This window comes from Ailuropoda melanoleuca, chromosome 1 (genome assembly GCF_002007445.2).
Source record: "Ailuropoda melanoleuca isolate Jingjing chromosome 1, ASM200744v2, whole genome shotgun sequence".
Lineage (NCBI taxonomy): Eukaryota > Metazoa > Chordata > Mammalia > Carnivora > Ursidae > Ailuropoda > Ailuropoda melanoleuca.
Window position 1 is genome coordinate 509697 of NC_048218.1, and position 24418 is coordinate 534114.

At 60.5% G+C, this 24418-nt stretch overlaps 1 protein-coding gene across 3 annotated transcripts in view; it reads right to left on the reverse strand.

Annotated features, from left to right (window-relative positions):
* Window positions 1-1236: 1236 nt before the first annotated feature.
* The window catches only part of COL6A2 (collagen type VI alpha 2 chain), a 35149-nt gene continuing 11967 nt past the window's right edge, over window positions 1237-24418 (reverse strand). Inside the window, exons 2-28 of one of the 3 annotated variants that reach the window (XM_034654220.1) lie at window positions 19338-19477; window positions 18580-19175; window positions 18356-18376; window positions 17663-17728; window positions 16889-16942; window positions 16759-16803; window positions 16461-16487; window positions 16209-16235; window positions 16082-16126; window positions 14569-14622; window positions 13991-14053; window positions 13355-13417; window positions 12999-13088; window positions 12321-12383; window positions 11486-11548; window positions 11272-11334; window positions 10859-10921; window positions 10510-10560; window positions 10136-10171; window positions 9753-9815; window positions 9592-9654; window positions 9388-9423; window positions 9180-9225; window positions 8846-8998; window positions 8178-8630; window positions 8001-8039; window positions 1237-2494 (exon numbers count right to left, since the gene is read on the reverse strand). In XM_034654220.1, coding sequence (XP_034510111.1) covers window positions 1896-2494; window positions 8001-8039; window positions 8178-8630; window positions 8846-8998; window positions 9180-9225; window positions 9388-9423; window positions 9592-9654; window positions 9753-9815; window positions 10136-10171; window positions 10510-10560; window positions 10859-10921; window positions 11272-11334; window positions 11486-11548; window positions 12321-12383; window positions 12999-13088; window positions 13355-13417; window positions 13991-14053; window positions 14569-14622; window positions 16082-16126; window positions 16209-16235; window positions 16461-16487; window positions 16759-16803; window positions 16889-16942; window positions 17663-17728; window positions 18356-18376; window positions 18580-19175; window positions 19338-19449 — 3054 coding nt within the window. In that variant the 5' untranslated portion in view covers window positions 19450-19477 and the 3' untranslated portion in view covers window positions 1237-1895. Of the gene's footprint in view, window positions 2495-2534; window positions 4892-7520; window positions 7541-8000; window positions 8040-8177; window positions 8631-8845; window positions 8999-9179; window positions 9226-9387; window positions 9424-9591; window positions 9655-9752; window positions 9816-10135; window positions 10172-10509; window positions 10561-10858; window positions 10922-11271; window positions 11335-11485; window positions 11549-12320; window positions 12384-12998; window positions 13089-13354; window positions 13418-13990; window positions 14054-14568; window positions 14623-16081; window positions 16127-16208; window positions 16236-16460; window positions 16488-16758; window positions 16804-16888; window positions 16943-17662; window positions 17729-18355; window positions 18377-18579; window positions 19176-19337; window positions 19478-24418 lie in introns of those variants that run through there. The other 2 variants (XM_034654229.1, XM_034654234.1) reach the window with 2 other exon arrangements.

Genomic DNA, 24418 nt, shown 5'->3' on the forward strand with positions numbered 1-24418 from the left:
TAGTATCTTTATAATTGTTGTTTTGAATTCTGACATCTTACTTATATCTATATTGATGAAATCCCTGGCTGTGAGTACTGCCTCCTGTTCTTTCTTGTGGGGCGAGTTTCTCTGTCTTGTCATTATGTACAGAAAAGGACATGAAAGACACAGAAAAGACAAAAATAGCAACAACACCACTGGAAAAATACAAACAAAACCAAAAACAAAACAATGTAAGAAAAAATCAAGCAAAAACTAAAACAGAACGAAACCGTAAACAGAGTGGCAGGAGGGAGGGGGTGCTAGGAGGTCCAGCGGATGGACCTGTCAAAGAAGCCGGGCTGGGCATATTTCGGTCTGTTTGTTAAAAGAAACTAGATCCCAAAATAGGAAAGAAAGAAAAACTGATGTATATACAAAAATAAAATACAATGAAAGGAAACCAAAAATAAAAAATATTATATATAACGCATACATAACAATTAAAAAAAGAATTAGAAGAATTGATAAAATAGGAAAATGACTGAAAAAATAAAACTGAAAGACTCAAGAATGAGAAAACCACAAATGCTATATCCCGTGTTCCCCAAGAGCAGGAGTTGCAGTTCTGTGTGACCGTGAACTTGGTGTTCGCAGTTCCTACTGGTCGTCTGGGGGAGGGGCCTGTTACGCGGATTCTCAGGTGCCCTTCCCCGGGTGGAATCGCGCCTCCCCTGCAGGGGTCCAGGCTCCATGTAAGCGGCTCCGGATTGCTCTCCGTGGCACTGTTTGCTCCCTGGAAGCTTTCCGCACCTTCCAGAAAGGGGTCGCTTTCCTAGCTGTAGAACTGCAGCCATTCTTTTCTCAGATCTCCCACTGATTTTGTGGGTGTTCAGAATGATTTGAAAACTATCTAGCTGGATTCCAGGGACCAGACAAAATTAGGGTCCCCTACTCCTTTATCATCTTAACTCCTCCCCCCAACAAACATTTTCAAAGTACTCTGGCTTAGTCTGGGGATAGAAGGTACTTCACTGATCCAACAGCATTCTTCTCAGCTCAAGGCCAGCTAGGCAGGTGTGGAGTCCATGGTTGAGGCTGTCCAGTCTACACACTTGGGGTGGTGTGGGTGGCCAGTGCCTGGAGTCAGAACCTGCCCCCAGGACGGCAGGCCAGGTGGGGCACCATGATCAGTCCTGGTGGCACATGAATGGTCTGAATGTCTCCTTGGCCACCACGGGGGGTCCTTGGGGCATAGACATAGGAGGCTGAGAGGAGGAGGCAGCTGAAAGCCTTTATTGTGCTGGGGAGTGTGCATACAGGAAATGTGCAGGGCCTGCTGTCACAGCTCAGTCTGGGAGGGGTGACTGCCAAAGACAGAGACCTCGGAGCAAGCCCAGTGGAGCTGATAGGGCCCACAGAGAGCCTTTGGAGGGAACCGGAGGGGCTGAGGAGTCCAGGGATGAGGCTGGGCTGAGAAGGCCAGGGGAACTACCAGCCATCCATGAGGATCTGGAACACTGGCCACCAGAGTGGGGCCTGCAAAGCCTCTGGGGTCCAGGGAGGGCGTGGAGGGTAGGACAGATGGACAGGAATGTAGGGTGGTGGGAAGCTCTGGAGGAGCTGGGGATGGGTGGGGGTCCTCTTTTCCTGACTTCACACCCACACCTGGAGATAGAGTCTGCAGCATGTGGGACCTCTGGGTGAGTCTGAGTAGCACCACGGATAGGAGGACAATGCCCATGGGGCTGGGGAGCCTGGGGCTGGGGACCCCGGGGGTCGTGGCTGAGGGCGCACGGCCAGGACGCAAGCAGGGCTGCGGGCTGGGAGTGCGAGATGGGGGCTGGAAGCCGGGGCCAGGGGCTCGAGCCTGGGGGCGCAGGGTGGGGGACACGGGCGTGGGTCTGGGGCCGAGTGGCAGGAGGGAGGGGGCGCTAGCAGATCCAGCGGATGAACCCGTCGAAGAAGCCGGGCTGGGTCAGGCTGTCATAGTCCTTCTCGCGGAAGACGGCGGTCGCGTCGCCCAGGCTGATCTTGGACAGCACGTCTGTGTCCACGTCGCCGCCCACGGCCACCACGGTGGGCACCACGTTCTGCTTACGCATGGAGTGCACGGCCTCCTCCAGGCTGTCATTGCCCGTGACGCCGTCGGTGAGGAACACGAAGGCCAGCTCCGCGTGGCGCCGCGCCCCCGCCCGCGCGCCGCGCACCACGTGGTTGATGGCGTGCACGATGCCCGCGCCCACGTGCGAGAAGGAGTTGAGGTAGCGAGCGCCTTCCAGCGCCTGGTGGATGACCGTCAGGTTGGAGGTGAGCGGGAATTCCACCTGCTGCTCGCCAGGGCCCCCGAACTGCAGCAGGGCCACGCGCGCGTTGAGCGGGTCGTCGTCCCTGCGCGCCAGCGTCAGCCGCCGGGACACCTCCTCCACGAAGCGCCGCGCCTTGTGGAAGTTCTGCTCACCCAGCCGCTCGGAGCCGTCCAGCAGGAAGACGATGTCCACAGGCCGCTGCGTGCACTGGGCCACGTACAGCTCTGGGGGCAAAACGGGGTGGTGGGCGGGCGACCGGGTGAGCCCCCTTCCGGGGTCCCTGCTCTGGCCGCCCCCTCCTGGCTGCTCCAGGCCCTGGCACAGTCTGGTACCCTGCCCTGGCCATGTCCTGTGCCCATCTCTATGCACACCCCTCCCACTGGAGCCTAAGAACCACCGGGAATGTGGGGTTGCATCCAAAGGCACCCATCGACGGGAGCCCCACCACAGGGGGCCGGCGTGCGCCCCATCTCCTTGGAACCTGTCACCGTCTTTGCTGGTTTTGCTTTCACCAGGAAATGTCCCCAAACCTGAGGACTGAGGGGCTTATTTCCACCCTTCAAGCACCATCTCTGCCCAGTGGCTCCTCCAGGCCCTTCTGGCAGGAAGGGAACCCCAAAAAGGCCACAGTTCACAGTAGGGGTGGGAGAGAGGGCGGGGAGGCTGTCTTTGCATTTGTAATAGAGTAAAAATATGTCATAAAGATCTCCAGCCCTGAAGACCCTGGGAGGCAAGGACCCACATCTGGCCATGACCCCCTTCCTCCCTGTTGTCCCAGAGCTGCCCGACGCTGGCTGGGCCACGTCTCTCTTAGCTTTGGGAGCAGCGGAGAGAGGGACCTGTGTCCTTTGCACCTGGACATCTCTCTGGTAGGCAGTGAGCACAGGTGTGGCCAGACCCCTGCAGCAGCTCCGGTGGTGACTCACTATTACCTGAGGACAGCCCTGCTCTCATCTGCGTGGTCACCAGCCCTGGACTTGCCAGAGAGCATTTGGGGCGAGGCTGCAGCCAAGGCTGAGGCCAAGCCTCTGGGGGAGGCGGGCGCCACAGCACAGCCCGAAAACCCACTCCCCACATACACAGGACGTGGTCCACCCTCCCTAGACACGCAGCCAGGCCCCTCTGCTATGGCCTTGCTGGAGACTTCACCTCTGGCCGTAGCTGGGGCTGGGGGAAGACAGAGCTGGTCCTCCTGCTTGCATCCAGCTTCTCAGCCCTACAGGCCCCACTCTGGGATGTGGGTCCAGGTTTGCTGACCCCTGGGGCCAGGAGTGTGGGGATCCCATCAAGGAGGAGGTCCTGACTCCTGGCGCCAGCCTTGGGGCAATCCTGCAGGCACCAGCCGCCCACCTGCATGGATGCTGGCTCCAGGCCAGTCCCCAGCCACAGCGTGTCACCCCAGCACATCATGTGACCACAGCAACGCATTCACACTCTTTTTCAGCCTTTATAGAATGTTGAAGATGTGGTCACAGCGTCTGAAGGTGGCTCCCCTGGGTGCATCACCATGCAGTGGGGGCGCCAGGCTATGGGCGGATGGAGCGACTATCTCTGGCGGGCAGGGTTTTTCTCAAGGAGCTTATATTAATGACGTAGCTTATTTTGGTGGCTGTGCAGATGAAAAGCAGCTTCTGCTTTAAGTCCGTGCGGCGAGAACTTGCTGAAAATGTCTAGCAAGTAGCCTGGGTGCCCCTGCACTCCCAGGTCACCACCAGCAGAGACGCACATGTGGGGGGCGGCTGGCCTGGGGGGCAGTTTTCCTCAATGCATCAACCAGGGAGACCGAGAAAAATGCATAGGGGTGGGTGCAGGCACAGAGGCTGGAGCGGAAGCCAGGACTTTTGGGTTTATGAGGCTCTGCTCTTCTCTCTTACTTTTTGGCTAAGTAATGGCTCTGCCAAAGATGCCCACGTCCTCATCCTGGAGACAGAATATGACCTTACGTGGCAAAAAAAGACTGCAGGTGGAATTAAATTATGACTTGAGACTGCTCTGGGTTCTCCAGTGGGCGCTAAGTGCCACAAGTTCCTTATAAGAGGGAGCCGGGGGGTCCGGCTCCAAAAGGAGCAGGCTACGGGACAACGGAGGCACAGACAGGAGCTGGAGGAGGCAGGAAGAGTCCTCCCTGGAGCCCCCGGAGACAGCGTGGCTCTGCCACACCCGGATCTTGGATTTTCGGCCTCCAGATGGAGAGAGAATAGATTTCTTAAAACAAAAGATTATTTTAAGCCCCTTAGTGTGCGGTAGGTCGCCCCAGGAGCTAATAGGGCTGTGAGGAGGCAGCTCTGGCCAGCCCAGCCCCGCACACGGGCGGCCTCTGCGGCTTCAGCAGAGCGCCAGCGCGGTCTCAGGGTCCCCCACGATGTCCCTGTGCACCAGCTTAAACGTGTCAATGAACAGGTCCATCCAGTCCTGCCGCTCGTTTCCCGTGGCGAACTTGGCTCGCTCGGCGGTGTAGACCAGCACGGCCACCAGCCTGGAGTAGGCTGCCGGGTCCTGCGTGAGCTCCGTGGCGTTTAGTAACTGTTGGATCAGGGGGATGGTCCTGGGGAAGGAGGCATCCGGGCCCTCTTCCGTGCGGAGGAAAGTGACCGGGGGCTCGCCGCCAGGCCGCGGTCCATCTGCAGGGGCATCCAGAGAAGGCTTTAAGGGACTAATTGGCATGAGCGGGCTCCAGCCGCCCTCCTGGGCTGAGCGTACTGCGAGAGCCGAGGTGCCTCTCTCCTCCGGGATGACTTAGGACCGAAGCGAGGAGCGGGTGTTAGGCTCAGCAAGGGGGTCGGATGAGGAGGCGGGGAGGCTCGGCGCCCCTACCGTCAGCACGCGGGTGCCAGAGCTCACAGAGGCTTGGGGGAGCCAGCAGCGAAGCACGTTGCCAAGGAGACGGGGAGTAAAAGCACCTTCGGGGTCCCCACAGACCTTGAGACCCACAAGACTCTTGGCACACATGGTGGCATTGAGACTTGACCAGTCTCGGGGTCGGCTGCTAGCAGCTCAAGGCTGTGCCCCTGGAGGACCCCAGCCCCACTTACACACCTGACTGAGAAAGCTCATTGCGGCCGGGAGAGTGTAGTTTGTTCCAGCCCCAACCTGATGACAGGCAGGTGGGCCCTTGGACCCCTCCTCAGAACAGTCTCTGGAAAGCTTGCAATGATAAATCCTTCTCTGCACTTTGAGACGCCCGTCGTCCACCGCCCAGAGCTGTCCCCTCGAGGACCCGGAAGCCGCTGTGCCGCACACGCTCGGGGCTCCCGCTCTCCCTCCCGGGCCCCCCGGGAGGTCAGGGCCTGACCCCGCAGGCGCCTTGCTCCTCGTGCACCACAGCCTCTGTCCTGGGAGTCTGGGAGTTTCTTTCTCCTCTGGGGAGGTGCCAGGTAGCAAACCCAGGTGGCCTGTGACACGGGCCCCCCACCCTGGCACACACACCGCCCTCTGTGCACACCCGGCCCTGGAGAGTCTCCCACATCTGTCCCAGGGAGGCGGGGCTCGGGTCACCTGGGGCTCCTCCCTCCTGCGGCCGCTCTCCAGAACCAGCCTGGTCTTTGCAGCCTCAGCCGCTGGCCAGCTCTCATGCTGCCTGAAACCCGCGTGGCTCTGACCCAATCAAGCAGAGCTGCCCTCTGGCCCGGTCCAGGCTTAGGGATGGTGGGTCTCTGGGTGGACGGGGACATGTGGTCCACAAGGTCAGGGCCATGCCCCAGCCAGCAGCATCCACCCAGTCCCTGACGCGCCTGGAGACGGAGTGTAAGATCTCATCCCCCATCGACGTCTGCTTTCTTCCTCTCTGGTCGCAATGTCTAAGATACTTGGAAATTTTCGTCACTTTAAAGGATAAGCTTGTGAGTTCAGCAGAGAAGGTAGTTGGGACAAGGTGGAGAAAGGCCTCCTAGGGGGCGATCCCTCTCACTGCTGGGTCTTGGAGGCTCATGGGAAGCACGGTCGCCCTCGAAGTGCCCAGTGTCAGACTAACGGCAAAACCCCACGGAGACATCACAAGAAAAGGAGCTGTGGCCAGATCCCTCTCAGGAGCACAGATGGAACATAGCAAATCAACCCTAACGACACACGAAACCACTCGTCCACCACAGCCCAATGGGAGTTGTCTCCGGTCGGCTTGGTCGGCTCAGCACCTGAAAATCAACCCATCCATCGCGTGGACACGGCAAAGAAAAGCCGCACCGTCTGCCCGAGACTGCAGCAGCGGCCGGTGACAGAGCCCACACGCTCGAGTCCAAGTCCTCCGTGCCTGGCACAGAGGGGCCACCCACCCGACAGGGCGCCTCGCTCAAGAGCTCCGCGAACTTCCAACTCGGTGGTGAGGAACTGTAGCTTCCCTGCCGAGATGGGGGCGGGGATGCTGGGCCTCTACTGGGCCCTGACACCGGGGGTCAGGTCGGGAGCCTGCCCTCGAAGGGCCAACCTGACTGTGGGACCCACCGCAGACTGACTTGGGTGCCCTGCAGGGCACGCGGGGGCACAGCCGTGGGGTGCGAGGCCGCTCGGTGTGGCCTCAGGCAGAGACCGCGCAGGCGCTCTCAGGCCGGCCCCTCGGGTTTGGGCAGCTCTGGGCACTGTGTATAGCTGTCCCCAGCGGACTCGAGGGACCCCGGGCCCAGACAGGCCCGAGGGAAGCCCGGAGCTCACAGGCAGCATGGTGTGGTCAGGGGTACCACCGTGATGACCATTTTCTGGGCAGTTCTCTGTCGGACAAGTGTGGGGACTCCCAGCCGAACTCAACACGGTTCCTTCCCTCAGGCTGCCTCTGTGCCTTCGGGCCAGCCCAGCGGGCCCACCTGGTGCCGCGTGAGGAGCACGCAAGCCCAGGACACGCGGACTTCGCCCAGGAGATGACGGTGTGGACGCAGGCCTCGCGTTTCTTATCTGTGTCCTCTGTTGGATCTGCCAGCACAGCCCCGCCTGCCCGCTTCGGGGGCCCCCGCCACGCCAACTCCTGGGCGGGCACGGGCCTGGTGCCCACGTCCCAGCCCGAGCGCCTGGTGCTGGTTCCGGGACCCCGGCTGGCGGGGCAGGCTCAGCAAGGGGACGTCTCAGCTCCTGGCTCACCCAGGCACATCTGTGGGCTCCGTGGCCCCAGACACTGTGCAGCAGAACCTTGGAGGCTGCAGCTTGAGGCCGGCCGAGCATCCTGCCTCTTCCTGGCCCCGCAGGAGCCCTGGGACAGCTTCTGCATGTCCCCAGCCCCGCAGCCTCAAACACAAATGCAGCCATGTCGGGCAAGGGGCCCAGGCCCCTGGAGGCAGTGGCTCAGGCTGTCGGGGGTGGAAGCGAGCGCATCAGCCTGTGGCTGCGTGGCAGCGGCTGCTCTCACCTTCAGGATGGTTGTAAATCAGCCGCTTTGTTTACTGCCTCCAGGGCTCCCGCCTGTGGAAGCTGAGAGGGTTCTGGGGTGTCTGTCCCTCCCCGGGAGGTGGGGGGCGGGGACCACAAGCTGCCGAGGCTGTGAGCCAGCTTTCGAGACCAGCAGCCCGCCAGACAAGTGCAGGCCTGGACGGGAGCATCCGCTCTCAGAATGTGCGAGGAGGGTGGGGGTCTGAAGGGCTCAAGGCATCAAACCTCACCCCAGCCCCTCCTCAGATGTGCCAGGGTCCTGGGGCCGAGTCGCCCATCAGAAGGTTTTTTGCCAGGGAGGGGTCCTGTAGCAACCCCTCCTCCCCAGCCCGGGGCCGCTTGTTAGTCTGGGTTGGGGGGCTTGGCAGCACCCCAAGTTACCTGTTTGGCAGGGAAGGTCCGGGCACACGATCTGAGGGTCTAGGAGCAAGGAAAGAGGCCAGGGGTCCCGGTCAGCATCCACTGGCCAGGCCAGGGGCTGGACTCCCTCAGCGGCCCATGGACGCCCCGGCCCCTTCCGCCCAGCCTCGGACCCGGGCTGCACGGGCTGCCACTCACCTGGGCACAGGACGTCCTCCATGTCATCGATGAACTTCTCGGCCACGAGATCGGAGAAGAGGGTCATGTTTCGCACCTGCTGTGGCTTGTCACAGGCGATGGAGTAGAGGTTCTCGCTCTCGTGTCTCTCGTGGAACATGTCGCCGATGCCGATGGCTGTCACCGTGACGTCGTGGTTGCACAGAGCCCGCAGGTTGAGGTCATCATCCCGGGGGTCGTGGCGGCCGTCCGTGATGACCACCGCAAACACGCGGGTCTTCTGGCGCCGGCTCTCCTTGATGAGCTGGTTGTAGGCGAACTTGAGGGCCGAGGGCGTCCAGGTGCCGCCGGCAATCCACTCCAGGTTCTTGACGGCCTCCTTGAAGCTGGACAGCGAGTCGATGCGCTCATCGTCCAGCTGGATGGCCTCGAAAGTGCCCTCGTGGCTGTACTGCACCACGCCCACGCGGGTTCCTATGGCAGTCAGGCCCGGGCATGAGGGTGCTGCCCGCTGCCCCGCTGCCCCCACCCTGCACGGCCTGCCACCCTCAAGCGGGGACCTCGGCGGCTCTGGGCCAAGCTGACACCCGTCCCTTGAAAATCTGTCCGTCCGCTGCCTCTCGTGACTGGACCTCAGGACGTCCTGTCCGCCCGGCCTCCCTCCCTGCCCCACCACAGGCACAGCTGACCCGTCTCTGACTTGGGGTCCTTGGCAATGGCCCCCAGCCTGTTGACCACGTTGATGACAAAGTTCTTCTCCAGGGTGAAGTTGGTGTAGCCAATGCTCTCAGAGCTGTCAATGACGAACACCACGTCCAGGGCCCCACACCGCTTCTCACAGTCTGCGGGGAGGGCGGGGGGCTGTGCTCGCTGCTCTCAGGCCTCGGGAGACACGCCCGAAGCCCACAGCCAGGTGCACGAGGCAGAGGGCGTGAGCCAGGCAGATGACCCCGACCCCTGGTTGAGAGCGTTCCAAAGACACAAGTGTCCCAGCTGCTCCGCCATGTGGGGGCCAAAACTCACCACAACACCCGCACGTCTCCCTCACGTAGGTCATGACGTCACACTCCTGCAACACAGGGGGGTCAGTCCTGGCCCAAGAAAGCGAGCTCCGCGGAGGGGCCGAGAAGGGGCTCCTGCTGACCTCAGCCCCTGACCTCACCCCTGTTGCCCATGCTTTCCCGTTTTAGGAGGGACGGGGACGGGGATTCCATCCCTGCCTGACACTTACCGTGAGGCCGGGGTCTCCAGGGGGGCCGGGCTCTCCCTGGAGGAGGAAGGGTGACGGTGAGAAGTGGCCCATGTCTGCGCTGAGACTGGGCAGCCCCCGCCCCCTGTGCACTGGCCCTATGGTTCCTCCACCAGCATGACCCCGAGGTTAGGGGGTGGCCCAGGGCTGTGACCTGAGCGCTAGAGGCACCAGCAGCTGACCTACCTCGGGTCCTGGGGATCCTCTTGGCCCCCGTGGGCCGGGCTCGCCAGGGGGACCGGGATCTGCCTGAGGAGTGAGAGAGGCAGGTGGGTGACAGCCTCAAACCTGGGTGCCACCCTCCCAGCCCCCACGGCCCCCATGCGCCCTCGGCCCTGGGTACTCACGGGCTCGCCCTTCTCTCCTTTCCTCCCGGGCTCTCCTTTGGCACCAAAGTCACCTCTGCCCCCCTGAGACACAGGACACCCGTCAGCCCGGGGTGGGGGGCTCGGCACGGCCCCCCACCCCCAGCCGTGACCTCCAGGGAGTCTGCCAGGGGTACGGGCTGGCTTTTGTCAGAAGATCCTGTGCCTGGCGGTTGCCCGGGTTACGAGGCAGCGTGTCAGGAGAGGCGGGGTTTTGGGCTGGAGAGTGACCAGCACGTGGTGGCCACCAGCACTCAGAGCTCAGCAGGGGAAGCTCAGCAGGGGAAGCTCGCTGGGGGCCCAGTGTAGGGGAGGGGCGTGCAGGCCACCCCACGGTGGGCATGGAGGACTCTACACATACGTACCTCAGGGCCAGGTGGGCCAGGCTCGCCTTTGTCTCCCTGGGAAGCAAGCACAGGTCACCGTAACTCAGCACAGAACCCAAAGGGCTGTCCCTGCGGCGGGCAGCTGGCTCTCTTGGGGACCCAGAGATTTTTGGAAGCCCCCTCCTGCCCTCTTGGGGTGGTCTCAGTTATCACAATCTGTATGAAGCCGTGAGCGCATGGGTAAACCCCACACCACCTGCCCTGTGTCTGGGTCAATTCCCGGGGGTCTCTGCACCAACGAGTGACCCCAGGCCCACCCGCCCTAGCCTCGTCCCCCAGGAAAGAGGCCCTCCCAGGAACTAGTGGGAACCTTCAGGGCCTCCCAGGGCCCCCCAACCCCTGCCAGGACTTACAGGTGTTCCTCGGGGTCCTGGGTAGCTGAATCCAGGCCGGCCGGGGTCTCCCTGCAGGATGGGGAGGCTGGTAAGGGAGGGTCCAGTGGGAAAGGAAGAGGCTAGGCTGGCATGGGCTGAGGATGAGGACGGTCAGGTCTGGGCTGTTGGTCTGGGGGGCTGTGTGCGCAGGGCCCAGCCTTGGGACATGCTACCCCCAAGGGAGAGAACTGGAGGGGCTGCCCGGCCCCCGCACGTCCCCCACACCAAGGGGGCTGGGCCGGGCACACTCCTGGCAGCCTTATTCTGGAGCTGAGAAGGGGCTCAGGCCCCCTGAGGCCGGCCTTGCCCAGCGGGGTAGGGGACATACCTTGGGACCGGGCTGTCCTGACTCTCCACGGGGACCAGCATCACCGGGGTCTCCCCGAGATCCCTGAGGGCAGAGAGAACACGGAGTCAGCACAGATAAGGACTGACCACGTCCAGCAACACGACCCTTCTCTCTGCTGCCTTGTGGGGACTGGGAAGCCGGGGTTCATTCCTTCCAGGTGCCCCAGCCTGGCTCCCAGACCCCCCAGCCTGGCTCCCAGGCCCCACACCAGCCTCCCTCTCACTGCCACCTGCCCCACACCAGCTGGACCCCTCAGGGCAGGAGGACCGTATGAGGTACATGGGGTGCCCTCCCCCCCACCTCGTGCTGCTGCCTGAGTATGTCATGGGGACCATGTCCTGAGGACAGGAGACCCAGAGCCACAGGGCCCTCCCAGGTGTCCTGCTACTGACCTCCTTCCCGGGTTCTCCGAGAGCCCCCTGAGGGCCTCTGGGTCCGGGCAAGCCTCGGTCTCCCTGGAAAGAAAGGACACCCTGCTGTCAATCACTGCAGATTAGGTGGGAATGGGGGGGTGTCCCTGCAGGGCAGGGGAGGGGCAGGGTCCCAGGCACCCTCCTCCAGCCAGGAGTTGGGTGCCTGCCCCAGGAGGATGAGGGCCTCACTTACCTTGGCTCCTTTGTTGCCAACCTCTCCAGCCAGACCCCGGGGACCCTCAGGGCCAGGGTCTCCCTGTGAGCAGAGAGGTTGAGTCAGTCTCAGGAGGTGGAGGCAGGGGAGGGGAGGGGATCATTTAACTCCCTGGAAAGGGTGGCACTGGATCTCAGCCCTGCGCATTCAGTCTCATGCACCAGGAAAGGGACTGCCATTTCCCAGAGGGGAAGCCCCTCCTTCAAGCCCTTGACCCACATCTTGTGGGGAACTGTTGGCCCTCAGATTTGCCACAAAGACATCCTGAGCCAGCTACAGCTATGTGTGTGTCTGCAGTGGGAGGCTGCTGGGTGGAGTAGTGCACAGCCTGATCAGCTGTGCATGGCACTCATGAGGCCAGACTTACTCTGCCCATGCCCCTCAGCAGGGAGTCTGTCTGCCTCCTGCTTTCTGAGAACCTGCAGGGGGTGCCTCTGCCCCTGGCAACGGCCAGGTACCAGGGGTCACTTTTTAAATTTTTTAAAAAAGATATTTATTTATTGGGGAGAAAGCAAGAGCAAGAGAGAGCATGAGCAGGAGGTGGGACAGAGGGAGAAGCAGACTTCCCACTCCCACTGAGCAGGGAGCCTGATGTGGGGCTCGATCCCAGGACCCCGGGATCATGACCTGGGCAGAAGGCAGATGCTTCACCGACTGGCTCACCCAGGCACCCCCTGGGGGTCACTTTGGTTTTTGGGAGTGGACGTGGTGGGGGGATTGTTGGTTGTCCCTTGTCCCAGGGCCCTGTCAACACCATGGTGAGACCCTGGTGTGGAAGCAGACACAGCCAACAGCTCCCCCCTCAGACACTCACCTTCTCACCCTTGGGGCCGTTGCTGCCCGGGCTGCCCTTGGCTCCTGGGTCCCCCCTGCGCCCCTGCAGAGAACAGGTATGTGGGGGGGGCTTGATGGTGGGGCCACGTGGGGACCCCATGCTCTGCTCTCTTCACTCGGACATGGGCTTTGAGAGAGGGGCCTGGTCCTCGGTCGGTAAGTTCAGTTGCAGCCAAGGATTTAGGAAGAGAGGGGCTCCTGTCAGCGTGTAGGACCGGGTCAAGTAGGGGTTTTTAGCTGATGTGACTGGGGCCCAGCTTGGACCAGCTATCAGCTGGCGGACAAGTGGTCACTCTGTCCACTTTGGGCCACGCCAGGCCTTGGGGTGTTTCCCCTGTGAGGGTCAGCCCTGCCGTGAGACGCAGGGGACAGGTTGCTCTGTGGGACCCGCGGAGTGTGCGTTCAGCCTTCGGGGTGTCCTGCTGGGAGGGCCGCGTGGGGACCAAGGCCAGTTCCCGCAGGGGTGCAGCCGAGCCCACCCCCGGCCAGCAGGGGTTCTGCCCTGCCCCGGATGCTGTTCCCTGGTGGCACCAGAGCAGGGTGTGTGCGGAAGGGGTGAGGCAGGCCGGCCCGGCCTGGGGGCGGGGGCAGCCCACCCGGGTCAGCTGCCCCTGAGCTCTGGGCTCCAGGAGCCGGTGGGGGCAGAGCATGAACTCACAGGCTCGCCTTTGGGTCCTCGGGGCCCAGGTCCACCCTTGGCTCCTTTCACACCGGGACTTCCCGGGGATCCGTTGTTGCCTTGGTACCCCTGCGGAGTGGAGCCACGTCAGCCACACAGGGAAGGGCCCTGAGGACTGCCCTCCCCGCCAGCCCGGCCGCCACAGGGCGGGCCCAGGTCTGCCTTAAGGTGTGGGGGGTGCCCCGGTCGCTCAGCAGCAGAGGCGGAGGGGCTGGCAGCGGGCTCAGAGCCCAGGGCTGGCCAGGATGCCATGGTCCTTACTGCCCCCCATCGGTGCCAGCGGGCAGGGCTGCTGTGTGGCTGGGGGGGAGCAGGGACCCGCCAGGGGCACTTGCCTTGCTTCCTTTGGCCCCGTTCTCTCCTGGGGGTCCTCTGCGTCCTGGGCGGCCAGCATCTCCCTGGAAAGGTTTGGAGAAATCAGCCTCACGTCCCTCAGGCGTTGGCGCCAGGCAGGAGCCTGCTCGGACGGGCCGGCCCGTGCGGCTGCAAAGGTGGGTTCATCAGATGCGGGCCAGGTCCGAGGGGGCCGCCTGCTTGGGAAGGGCTGTGCTTCCTGCTGGTCCAGAGACCTGGGCAGCCAGGAGGTGGGTGCAGAGCAGTGGGCACCCGAGAGCTTGGCCAAGGGGGCCTTGCGAGGCCTGGGAGAAGGTGGTTTGGTTGCTGGGGCCACTCGGGCACCGAGGAGCTGCCTGAGCCGGACATGCAGTCCTGAGCTAGCCACAGACTGGCATTGTCGGGCGCCCTGAGTGTGAGCACCCCACAGCCCCGGGCACGAGCGCCACGACCCCTCAGGCAGCACACGCCTAGGCCTCCCACTCCCGAGCGCCAGTTTGCAGGGACAGGCCCTCTCTGCCAGGCTTCTTGGCCGGGCTGCCCCCCTCCCCAGCCCCCCAGAGGCCTGGCGCGGAGGGCAGACAGAGCACCACCCCAGTTGACCCTTGGAGGCCTGTCACCTTGGCCAGGCAGCCTACCTTGACGCCCTGGTCGCCCTGCTCCCCGGGGCTGCCGGCTTCCCCTGCGTATCCATCGGGGCCCTGCAAGACAGGGGGACAGGGCTGTCCTGGGCTCCTGCCCAGAGCTGTGCTGGGGTTTCCCCAGGAGCCCGGATGAACAGAAGGCTCGTCTGGACTGAGGCTCCGCCTGGGTCTGGACTTCCAGAACCCACCATCAGGACCCCCAGGAGCACTGCCCACCATCTCCCCCAGAAGCCCCCAAGAGTATTTCCTCATCGTGAGACCACAACTCTGGCTGAACCCTGGGTGGGGGGGTCAGCGACGGGCAGGAGAGAGGCTGAAGAAGGGTCCATGCGAAGTGACTCCCAGCGCTTCGTGCTGCAGCTCGAGGGGCTGGCCACCACCCCGCCCCACCCCCGCCCACCNTTCCTCATCGTGAGACCACAACTCTGGCTGAACCCTGGGTGGGGGGGTCAGCGACGGGCAGGAGAGAGGCTGAAGAAGGGTCCATGCGAAGTGACTCCCAGCGCTCGTGCTGCAGCTCGAGGGGCTGGCCACCACCCTTAAACCTGGGCAGGAACACGAGCTGGCCTTACCCGACTCCCAGGGTCTCCCTTGCAGCCAGGAGGCCCGATGCGCCCCAGCTTGCCCTGGAGGAGAAGAGGGGGGCAGAGGGTGGGTCAGGGTCGTGTGCCAGTGATGGCGAATGTGCCTGGTGGCGAGTGTGCCAGTGATGGCGAGTGTGCCCGTGGTGGCGAGTGTGCCAGTGGTGGCGAGTGTGCCAGTGATGGTGGCGAGTGTGCCAGTGGTGGCGAGTGTGCCAGTGATGATGGCGAGTGTGCCAGTGGTGGCGAGTGTGCCAGTGGTGGCGAGTGTGCCAGTGATGATGGCGAGTGTGCCAGTGGTGGCGAGTGTGCCAGTGGTGGTGAGTGTGCCAGTGATGATGGCGAGTGTGCCAGTGGTGGCGAGTGTGCCAGTGATGATGGCGAGTGTGCCAGTGGTGGCGAGTGTGCCAGTGATGATGGCGAGTGTGCCAGTGGTGGCGAGTGTGCCAGTGGTGGCGAGTGTGCCCGTGGTGGCGAGTGTGCCCGTGGTGGCGAGTGTGCCCGTGGTGGCGAGTGTGCCCGTGGTGGCGAGTGTGCCCGTGGTGGCGAGTGTGCCCGTGGTGGCGAGTGTGCCCGTGGTGGCGAGTGTGCCCGTGGTGGCGAGTGTGCCCGTGGTGGCGAGTGTGCCCGTGGTGGCGAGTGTGCCCGTGGTGGCGAGTGTGCCCGTGGTGGCGAGTGTGCCCGTGGTGGCGAGTGTGCCCGTGGTGGCGAGTGTGCCCGTGGTGGCGAGTGTGCCCGTGGTGGCGAGTGTGCCCGTGGTGGCGAGTGTGCCCGTGGTGGCGAGTGTGCCCGTGGTGGCGAGTGTGCCCGTGGTGGCGAGTGTGCCCGTGGTGGCGAGTGTGCCCGTGGTGGCGAGTGTGCCCGTGGTGGCGAGTGTGCCCGTGGTGGCGAGTGTGCCCGTGGTGGCGAGTGTGCCCGTGGTGGCGAGTGTGCCCGTGGTGGCGAGTGTGCCCGGTGGCGAGTGTGCCAGTGGTGGCGAGTGTGCCCGTGGTGGCGGGTGTGCCCGTGGTGGCGAGTGTGCCCGTGGTGGCGAGTGTGCCCGTGGTGGCGGGTGTGCCCGTGGTGGCGAGTGTGCCCGTGGTGGCGAGTGTGCGGGGGCAGCCCCCTCCGCTTCACACCCAACGGGCACACAGCTGTGCGTTTCAGCGGCGGGACAGTATGGTGGCCTCTCTGTGGGTGGCAGTGAGTCCCTGGGATGTGGCTGGAGCACGTGTGTGGCCTGCCAGTCAGGCCAGACCTGGGCTTCTGGAGCACAGGCTGCGGAACCCCTGTGAGCTGGTCCTCAGAAGCAAACGTCCACTCGGGCTCTTGTGATGGTCTTATTTGTCCTGTGTCTCTGGCTAGGTGCCAAGGGGGGTTGTCCAGCCACAGGCTGTGGGCAGTGGCCAGGGGGGCCCAGAGGCCCCAGGTAAGGACCCACGAGTCTCAGGGAGGCTCTGCTCACTCCTACGTCAGAAATGCTGACGTGCACCCAGCCTGGGTGGGAGCCCGAGATGCACTCTACCTTCTGTCCATCGGTCCCGTTCTTGCCGGCCAGGCCAGGGGCCCCCTGGAGGGAGAGGTGTCATCGTCAACCCTTAAACAGCAGGAAAGTGGGGTGCCCCACCCGCTGACCCACACGGCCTGCTTACCTTCCGCCCGTCTGCTCCAAATTCACCCTGTGCGGGACGAAAGAGAGGCCGGTTAGCTCGGTGTCCCATAGACACCACAGCCTCAGGGGTCCAGGTCTGCCTCGGGCCAAGCAAGAGGCCAGAAGGACCCCAGAGAGGCCCCCCGCCCCGCATGACGCCAGATGCTGTGCCCTGACCAGGGCCATGGACTCGCTGACGGACGCTGCTGGCGGCTGGAGCCGAGCTGGAGCAGTGGCCGCGTCAGAGTCTCACCTTCTCTCCTTTGAAACCAGGAACACCCTAAGGTTGGAAGGAAGAAGAGCGGCGTTACTGTGATGCCCACCGGCTCGGGGGGAGAGCAGGGCTGTGGCCAGCCTCCGGGGAGAGGCATGACCAGGACTCGGCGGGGGGCTCGGTTCAGGGACAACGTTCAAGATATTGAGGCTCTTGGCGTCTCACGTTGGGCGGGCCGGAGACATCCTGACCCTGTGGCCAGCCCCACTTGGCCCAGGCAGCCCTTGGCTTTGCCCCCCGCCCCCCAGCCACAGGGGCGGGGCTGGCAGCGACTTGCCTTGGGTCCTGGGAATCCAATGGGGCCTTCGATGCCTGGGTCTCCCTGTGGAGGAAGAACGAAGAGTCGTGGCTGAACCCCAGTCCTGGGGAATGGGGGCCAACGGGGCAGGGGTGCAGAGGACACTCACCTGTCGTCCCTTCTGCCCAGGCTCTCCTGGCTCGCCCATGTTGCCCTTGGCGCCCTAAACGCAGATCATGGAGAAAGGGGTAAACTAAGGCAGGAAGCCGGCAGGCGGGCAGAGGCTTCTGAACTGACATGTCCTGTTTTGGGGTCTAGTCGGTGTCCCCTCAGACACCACCGTGGGCGTCCTTCCCCCCACGGGAGGGCCACGGTGGGGAGGCTGCATCCGCGGGCACCTCCATGCCTGGGCTGTGGCAGGTGGCAGTGCCACCGAGGACGGGGGGCGCGGGGGCATCTGGCTGGCGACCTGGCGGACGGCGTCTACACTCCTCCTGGTCTACACGGCTCCTCCCAGATTGAGAAAGAGGGAAACTGGAAGCCGTGTAGGGATAACCTCCAGACGGGCTCATCTCCCCAGAGGTTCCTTCCCCCCTCCGCCCTCAGGCCCGGCCTCTGGCGAGAGCTACGGTCTGTCTGATGGGCTGCTGGTGGGTTTGGAAGAAGGGGGGTGCTCCGCGTGGGTCAGCCGCCACATAACCAGGGGAGCCTGTTTCAGGTGTCCTGCCCGAGCCTCCCTCCTTTGCCAGAGCACTGCGGCGGCACAGCTAATAATACAAAAGCATTCCCGCTTTCCTCAAAATAGAGGATAAAAACTGAATTCTAGTTCTTCCGGTCGGAAGGGCTGAGGCCGTTCCAGGTGCCCAGGGCCCCACGTCTGCAGCTGAGAGAGGGCGGGGGCTTCCTGGCAGCTCGGAGCCCGAGGGCAGTCTGGGCGGCTTACCTTCTGTCCGCGGTAGCCCTTGGGGCCGGGGGGCCCGGGGATCTCCAGACAGCTCACCTTGTAGCACTGAAACAAGAAGGAGGGGCTGCGGAGGAAGGCCGGGCGCAGAGCCCCGGCGGGGGGCGGGGAGGCGGCTGGCGGGGGGCCCGCCAGAGCACGGGGCTGACGGGGGAGCGGACTCGGGACGTGCCCAGGAGGCCCCGAACCCACGGGCACTCTGGCCAAGTCTGGGAGAACCAAGGTTATGCGATGGCCGCCTGCAGGAAGGACGAAAGAGCCCTCGCCAGGCCCTGCTTGTGCTCGGGTGTGCCAGGCCTGCGAGCAGCTGTGCCAGGAAAGGGCGCCTTGTAGGAGCCTCGCTGAGGGGGAAGAGCTGGTGCTGGGGATGCACGGGGATGGGGGAATGCCAGGGGCCACACAGGTCACCTGCCCTGTGCTCTTGGCCTGGAGCTCGGAGGGCGACCCTGAGCTCGACCCTCGCCACATGGTGTGTGCTTGGTGAGTGACCCTAACGCCAACCCCTGGGTTTAAGCAGCCTGGTTTTGGCCAGGAGCCCTTCATCCGAACTTAGGAGTCCTAGACCCCCCGGGAGCAGCAGGGGCGGCTGCAGTGATAATCCCTGTTGGGTCAGCGCCTCAGAGGCCCAGCGGGCAGCACCCGGTCAGGGTGGCAGGACCGGAAAACGCCGCTCACCTCTCCATAGGCTTCATGTTTCTGCAGAAAAGACAAAGAAATGCTACTTAGCCGGAGCCGGAGATTTGGGTGGGAATGCCCGGGCTTACTCTCAGAGGGGTAAACTGAGGCCCAGAGCAGGGTGCTGTCCACTGGGGCCAGTGGGGGAGCGGGCCCCAGGGCTCTGGCTTCCACCCTCCACTCCTGGTGCCCAGCGGGCGGGCGTGGTCCTGGGAGCGGCTCACCATGACCTTGATGATGCGGTTGATGGTGTCCTGGTCGATCTCCAGGTCGGGACGCACGGTGGCATAATTGTTACGGTAGAGCTCAAGGGGCATGCTGGCCATGTCCCGCAGACCCTGTTCGTTCGGGACCTGGTCCGGGGCCACGGTGAAGATCCGGATGCCCTCCTCTCGGGCCCGCTCAGCCTGCAGCTTGATGCCCCCGCACGGGCTGCCGGTGACGTAGCCGTCGGTGATAACCACCGCAAAGTGTACCCCACCCTTGCTCTTGAGCTGGCGGATCTCCTGGGTCATGTTGGCCAGCGCGCAGTCGGTGAAGGTGCCTTTCCGGATGGACACGATGCTCTCCAGGCTCTTGGTGAAGGAGGCCCGGTCGCTGTCCGGCGGGCTGAACACCCTCACCACGTCGGAGAAGTGCAGACCGCCGTAGCGCCAGCTCAGGGCCACCTGCTCCAGGTAGGTCTCGTCCTGCAGCTGGCTGATGAACTGACGCACGAACTGCTTCATGTGGTAGAGCAGGCTGTCGATGGGGGACTGCATGGTGACGCTCTCCGAGGTGTCCAGCACAAAGTACACGTTGATGGGGCAGTCAGCCTTCTCTGGGGGGCACGGGACGTATCACTGGCCTGCCTGGGCGGAGGGCCTGCGGCGCCAGCCGTCGCCAGGCCTCGTGCCCGTGGGCGATTCTGGGCTCCGCCCCCGCAGTGGCCCTGCCGCACCCCTTTCCTGCCCACACCGGGCCCCGGCCCCACGGCTGATACCTGGGCAGCTGTTTCTCTCGGAGTTGCCGGGGGCAATGACCTCCTGCTGCTGGGCATGGACGGCCCCCAGGAGCCCCCAGAGCAGGAGGGCGGGGCAGGGGCTTCGGAACATCTTAGCAGCACCCACGCGCCCCGATGTCCTGCAACAGGGAGAAGCAGCCCCTGTAGTCAGCGCCCAGTGCCCCTCCGGGACCCCAGAGCCCCCTACCCAGATGGTGGGGCAGCCAGCACGTGGGCTCAGGGAGACGCCCTCTTCCCTCATCACTCAGGGGATGCAGAGAGGGCAAGCTCTGGGTGGGTTTCAGACGCTCGTGGCCCGTCTCCTCCCTGTGGGGGCTGGGTGTGCTAAGCAGACAGGTGCATTCTCTGAAACTGAAATGCCGGTGGTGGGCGTTGGTGACAGCAGCGCACTGTGTGGGGGCTCCGCTGGCGGTGACTGGGAGGTATCAGGGGAGAGGAGGATGGCCCAGGCTGGGGCAGGGTGGGCCTTGGCACTTGACGCCAGCCATCCACATGACCCCATGCTGACAGACGGGGGAAGGCTCTGGGGATGGAGTGTGGGGGTTGGGATGCAGACAGGCCTGGGGGACTGGTAGGCAGCGAGTGCCAGCGTTCTGCTCTGTTGGGGGGACAGCTGCCACGGATGGGGGGGTCCTTCCCCAGACTGGGTCTCCGTGGGAATGGAGGGTTCCCCGCTGCTTGCTGCCCACCTGGCAACCAGACAGGGGGAGAGCACATGCGGCATGGGAGGGGGGCTGGGCGGGCTCTGGGGACCAGGAGGGAGAGGAAGGGGCTCGTCCTGGTGGGACTCTTGGTTCACACAAACACCTGGCTGCCTCCTGGGGTCCCCAGAGCAGAGGTGCAGACCCAGTGGGAAAAGGGACTCTTGGCCTACAAGGGGGGCATGCAGGTAGCCTGGGCCCTCAGGGGACTGGGGGTGGAGGTGGTGCCTGGAGAGCTTTGGGGGAAAGCAGAGGCATGGGGGCACTTTGATGCCATTTTCCTGGAGCATTTTTGAGAGGAGGTGGATGGATTTTGGGGGGCAGATTTAAGGTTCAATATCACTTGAGTTTAAGGAGAGAGAAGCTGGTCCTGGCATCATTAGGGGTGAACAGGGCATGGCTCTGCCTCTCCAGGATAGGTCATGGTCAGGTCAAGAGGCCATGGCTCTGCAGGTAGAGCCTGTGACCCAGTAAGGGGTGACAGTTGCCCAGACGAAAGCAAGCCCAGTGGGTGTGCCAGCGAATCCAGGCGGGCTTCCTGCATGAGGTGATGGAAGTGCCCAGGGTGGGCTGGGTAGGGGCTGAGAAGATGGCATGAGGGGCAAGCCAGGGACCCCGAAGAACCTGGAAGCCAAGAGGAAGTCAGGTGGCAACAGTCAGAGCAAAGAGGTCCAGAGCCATCAGCCACACGTGACAGCCAACTTGGGGACTGCGGGAGCTTGGCGGGGCAGGCTGGAGGGCCGGTTAGGGCTGAGCCCCGGGATGTGGGTGCAGCTTTGTCCTCCACTGCCCCTCACCCTGCTGCCCCCAGTGGGCGAGCAGTGAGTCCCATCCTGTTCCGTCTGCTGTGGGAGGGAGGGGGTTGCCGAAGGGCCAGGGACTCTGATACCCACCTTGGCACCACTCCCCGTGCGTGTGCACACACCCCACACCTCACACATATCACACACACAATCACACACACAATCAATTCAAACAGCCCCCAAACTAAAGTGTACTGGTGGAAACTGCCACTCTCCAAGGAAATGAAGAATTCTAAAAATAATCTGCACAGGAGAAAAACACAACAGCGGCAACAAAATATATTAAGAAAACCACCTAAAGGGAAGACTCATTTTGGTGCTGTGGTGGGCAACCTCCGAGGTGGGCCCAACGCTTCCTGCTTCCTGGGGCCACCTCTCACGAAATCGTCACACACTCAGCTGTCACTGGCCTGTCTGACCAACAGATCAGCATGCAGATGATGCTGTGTGACTCCCAAGACAAGCTCACAAAAGACATCGTGGCTGCTGCCCGGCCCTCTCTTGGGGTCCTCACTGGGAGGAAGCCGACTGCCGTCACGTGAAGGCGCTCACGCAGCCTTTGCAGAAGCCCAAGAGTGAGGGACCGAGGCCTCCAGCCAACACCCGGGTGAGCGAGCCCTGGCAGAACACATCCTCAGCCCAGTCGAGACATCGGGTGAGCAGAGCCCTGGCCAGTCCCCCCACTGTCACTGCACCTCATCAGGGACCTGAGCTACAGCCATGCAGCCAAGCCATTCCTGACTGGAGTCAATTATGAGTAAGTGCTTATTGTTTTAAATTGCTAAGTTCTGAGGCAACTTCTCCATAGCAGTAGATAGCTAATTCAGGCATTAAACTTTTTCTCCACGATACCATATACAGAAAAACAATGAGACAGTAACTGGAGACTTTTGAGGGGCAAATAAAACAAAGGGAAACAAAGAGCCAGAAAGCACATCAATATCACGTGGATTGTACATGACGATGTATGTGAGCGCCTTAAATTCTTCCGTTGGAGACAAATGTTCCCCACGCCCCGGCGCTTACAGCAGCGTTATCACAGTAGCCAAGCTGTGGAGACAGCCCAAGCGTCTGTCGATAGAGGAATGAATAAAGAAGATGTGGTGTATACAACGGACTATCACTCAACCATAAAAAGAATGAAATCTTGCCATTTGCAACGACATGGATGGAGCTACAGAGTATTTTGCTAAGGGAAATAAGTCAGTCAGAGAAAGACAAATACCATATGATCTCACTCAAATGTGAAATTTAAGAAACAAAACAAACAAAGGGAAAGAAAGAGACAAACCAAAGAACAGACTCTCAATATAGAGAAGACACTGATGGTTACCAAAGGGGAGTTGTGGGGGGAGAAGGGTAAAGTAGGGGATGGGGGGGCGCCTGGGTGGCGCAGGGGTTAAGCGTCCGCCTTCGGCTCAGGGCGTGATCCCGGCGTTATGGGATCGAGCCCCACATCAGGCTCCTCTGCTATGAGCCTGCTTTCTTCCTCTCCCACTCCCCCTGCTTGTGTTCCCTCTCTCGCTGGCTGTCTCTATCTCTGTCGAATAAATAAATAAATAATCTCTAAAAAAAAAAAAAGTAGGGGATGGGGAGTCAGGAGGGCACTTGTCCTGATGAGCACCAGCTGAATCACTGTATTGCACACCTTAAACTAATATAACATTGTACAGTAACACACTGGGAGTAAAATAAAAAAAATAGGTAAAGAAGATGGGTGTATATATATATATATGTATGTGTGTGTATACACAACATACACACATACACACAATGGTTTATTACTCAGTCATAAAAAAGAATGAGATCTTGCCATTTACAACAACACAGACCTAGAGAATATTATGCAAAAGACATAAGTCAGACAAAGACAAATACCATATGATTTCACTTGTGTGTGGAATCTAAAAAACAAAACAAACGAACAAATAAACACAAACAAAAACAGACTCATAAATACAGAGAACGAACTGGTGGGGGGATGGGTGAAGTAGATAAAGGGATGAAGAGGTACAAATTCCCGGTGATAACGGGTCATGGGGACGAACAGTGCAGCATGGGGAACACAGTTAATAATATTGTATGAGGGTTGTGTGGGGACACGTGGTGATGACACTTCTGGTGGTGAGCATAGCTGAATGTACAGAACTCTCGGATCACTATCTGTACACCTGAAATTAATATACGTCAACTAATCTGCAATAAAAAAGAAAGAAAAGAAAAAAAGATAAATATTCCTAACTTAGATCAAAAAATGAAACCCATCTGGATGAGGTAGGTTTGTGAGAGTGACCCTGGAGGCTGTCCCAGACAGAGAGGACAGCGTGGGGGCCCGTCGAAGGTGAGACAGAAGGGCGAGGGACAGTGCCAAGGACAAGATTAAGGCTGCAGTCTAGTTAGGAGTCTGTTGGTAGCAGATTTCATAACAAAATTATGTAAAGCAAAAGTGGTGAAAAATTGAAGAAAAAACTGATAAACCGCAATCATAATAGAAGGCTTTCAACTCACAATTGAAAGTCCTTGATAGATCACATAAACAATGAAAACGAGAATGTGAATGTCCTGTTTTATAGAACTTTGACAGTAATGACTAGGGAACACACACACACCTGCCTCGCTATCATCTATGTCTATCTTTGAAATCTACAAGTAAGGAATGCATGTTCTTTTAAAAATTTTACAAAACTCAATTCTAGAGTAGCCACAAAAGCAGCTTTAATTAATTTTAAAAAATCAGAAATTATATATGAAATCTTCTGAACCACAATACAAAAGCAGTCACTAGTAAGACAGAAAAAAAAATCAAAACACCTGGAAATTTAAAAAACTCTCTCTTGCTAAAACTACATAGGAATTAGTGACAATGACAATGTTTTACATATAAACAAATATGGGAAGGGCAAAGCTGTAATTAGAGGACAATATATAGCCTTAGATGCTTTATGTTGTAAGACAGGAAATCAGTGTAACAAATTAGGCACACAGTTGAAGAAGCTAGGGACAAAAGTAAATTAACAACACGAATCTCAGGAAAACAAGGGAAAGAAAATAATAAGGAACAAACCAACCGATTAAAAAAACCCAACAGTAGAATTATATATATATATATATAAATTTAGAACTGGCTCTTTGAAGAAGCCAATAAAGTAGAAAATTTAATCAAAAATGAAAATGATGAAGCACAATACAGTGATAGTTTGGAATGAATAAAATTTTGGAATGAATTTTGGAATGAATAAAATAATATGATAGGTGAGGAAGGCTTTTAAGAGCATACCAAGTGCAGCTCTAAGCTAATGAACACGAAAGACCAGGTTCTGGGAAAGTCTTGTATGGAAGTGAGGACCTGACTGGACTCTGCCCGGAAGGACTGGAAACGCTGGCAGGGAACACACCCCAAGGCTCTGCCCACATGGATTTGGGAGAGTTCTTTTGCATCTTCAAGGACAAATACTTCTCTACTATTTAGCCTGTTTCAAAACATGAAAAGATAAGCTTTTCAATTCATTCTGAAACTTTTAAAAACCCAAGACCAAAACTTGATAAAAGAAATCCC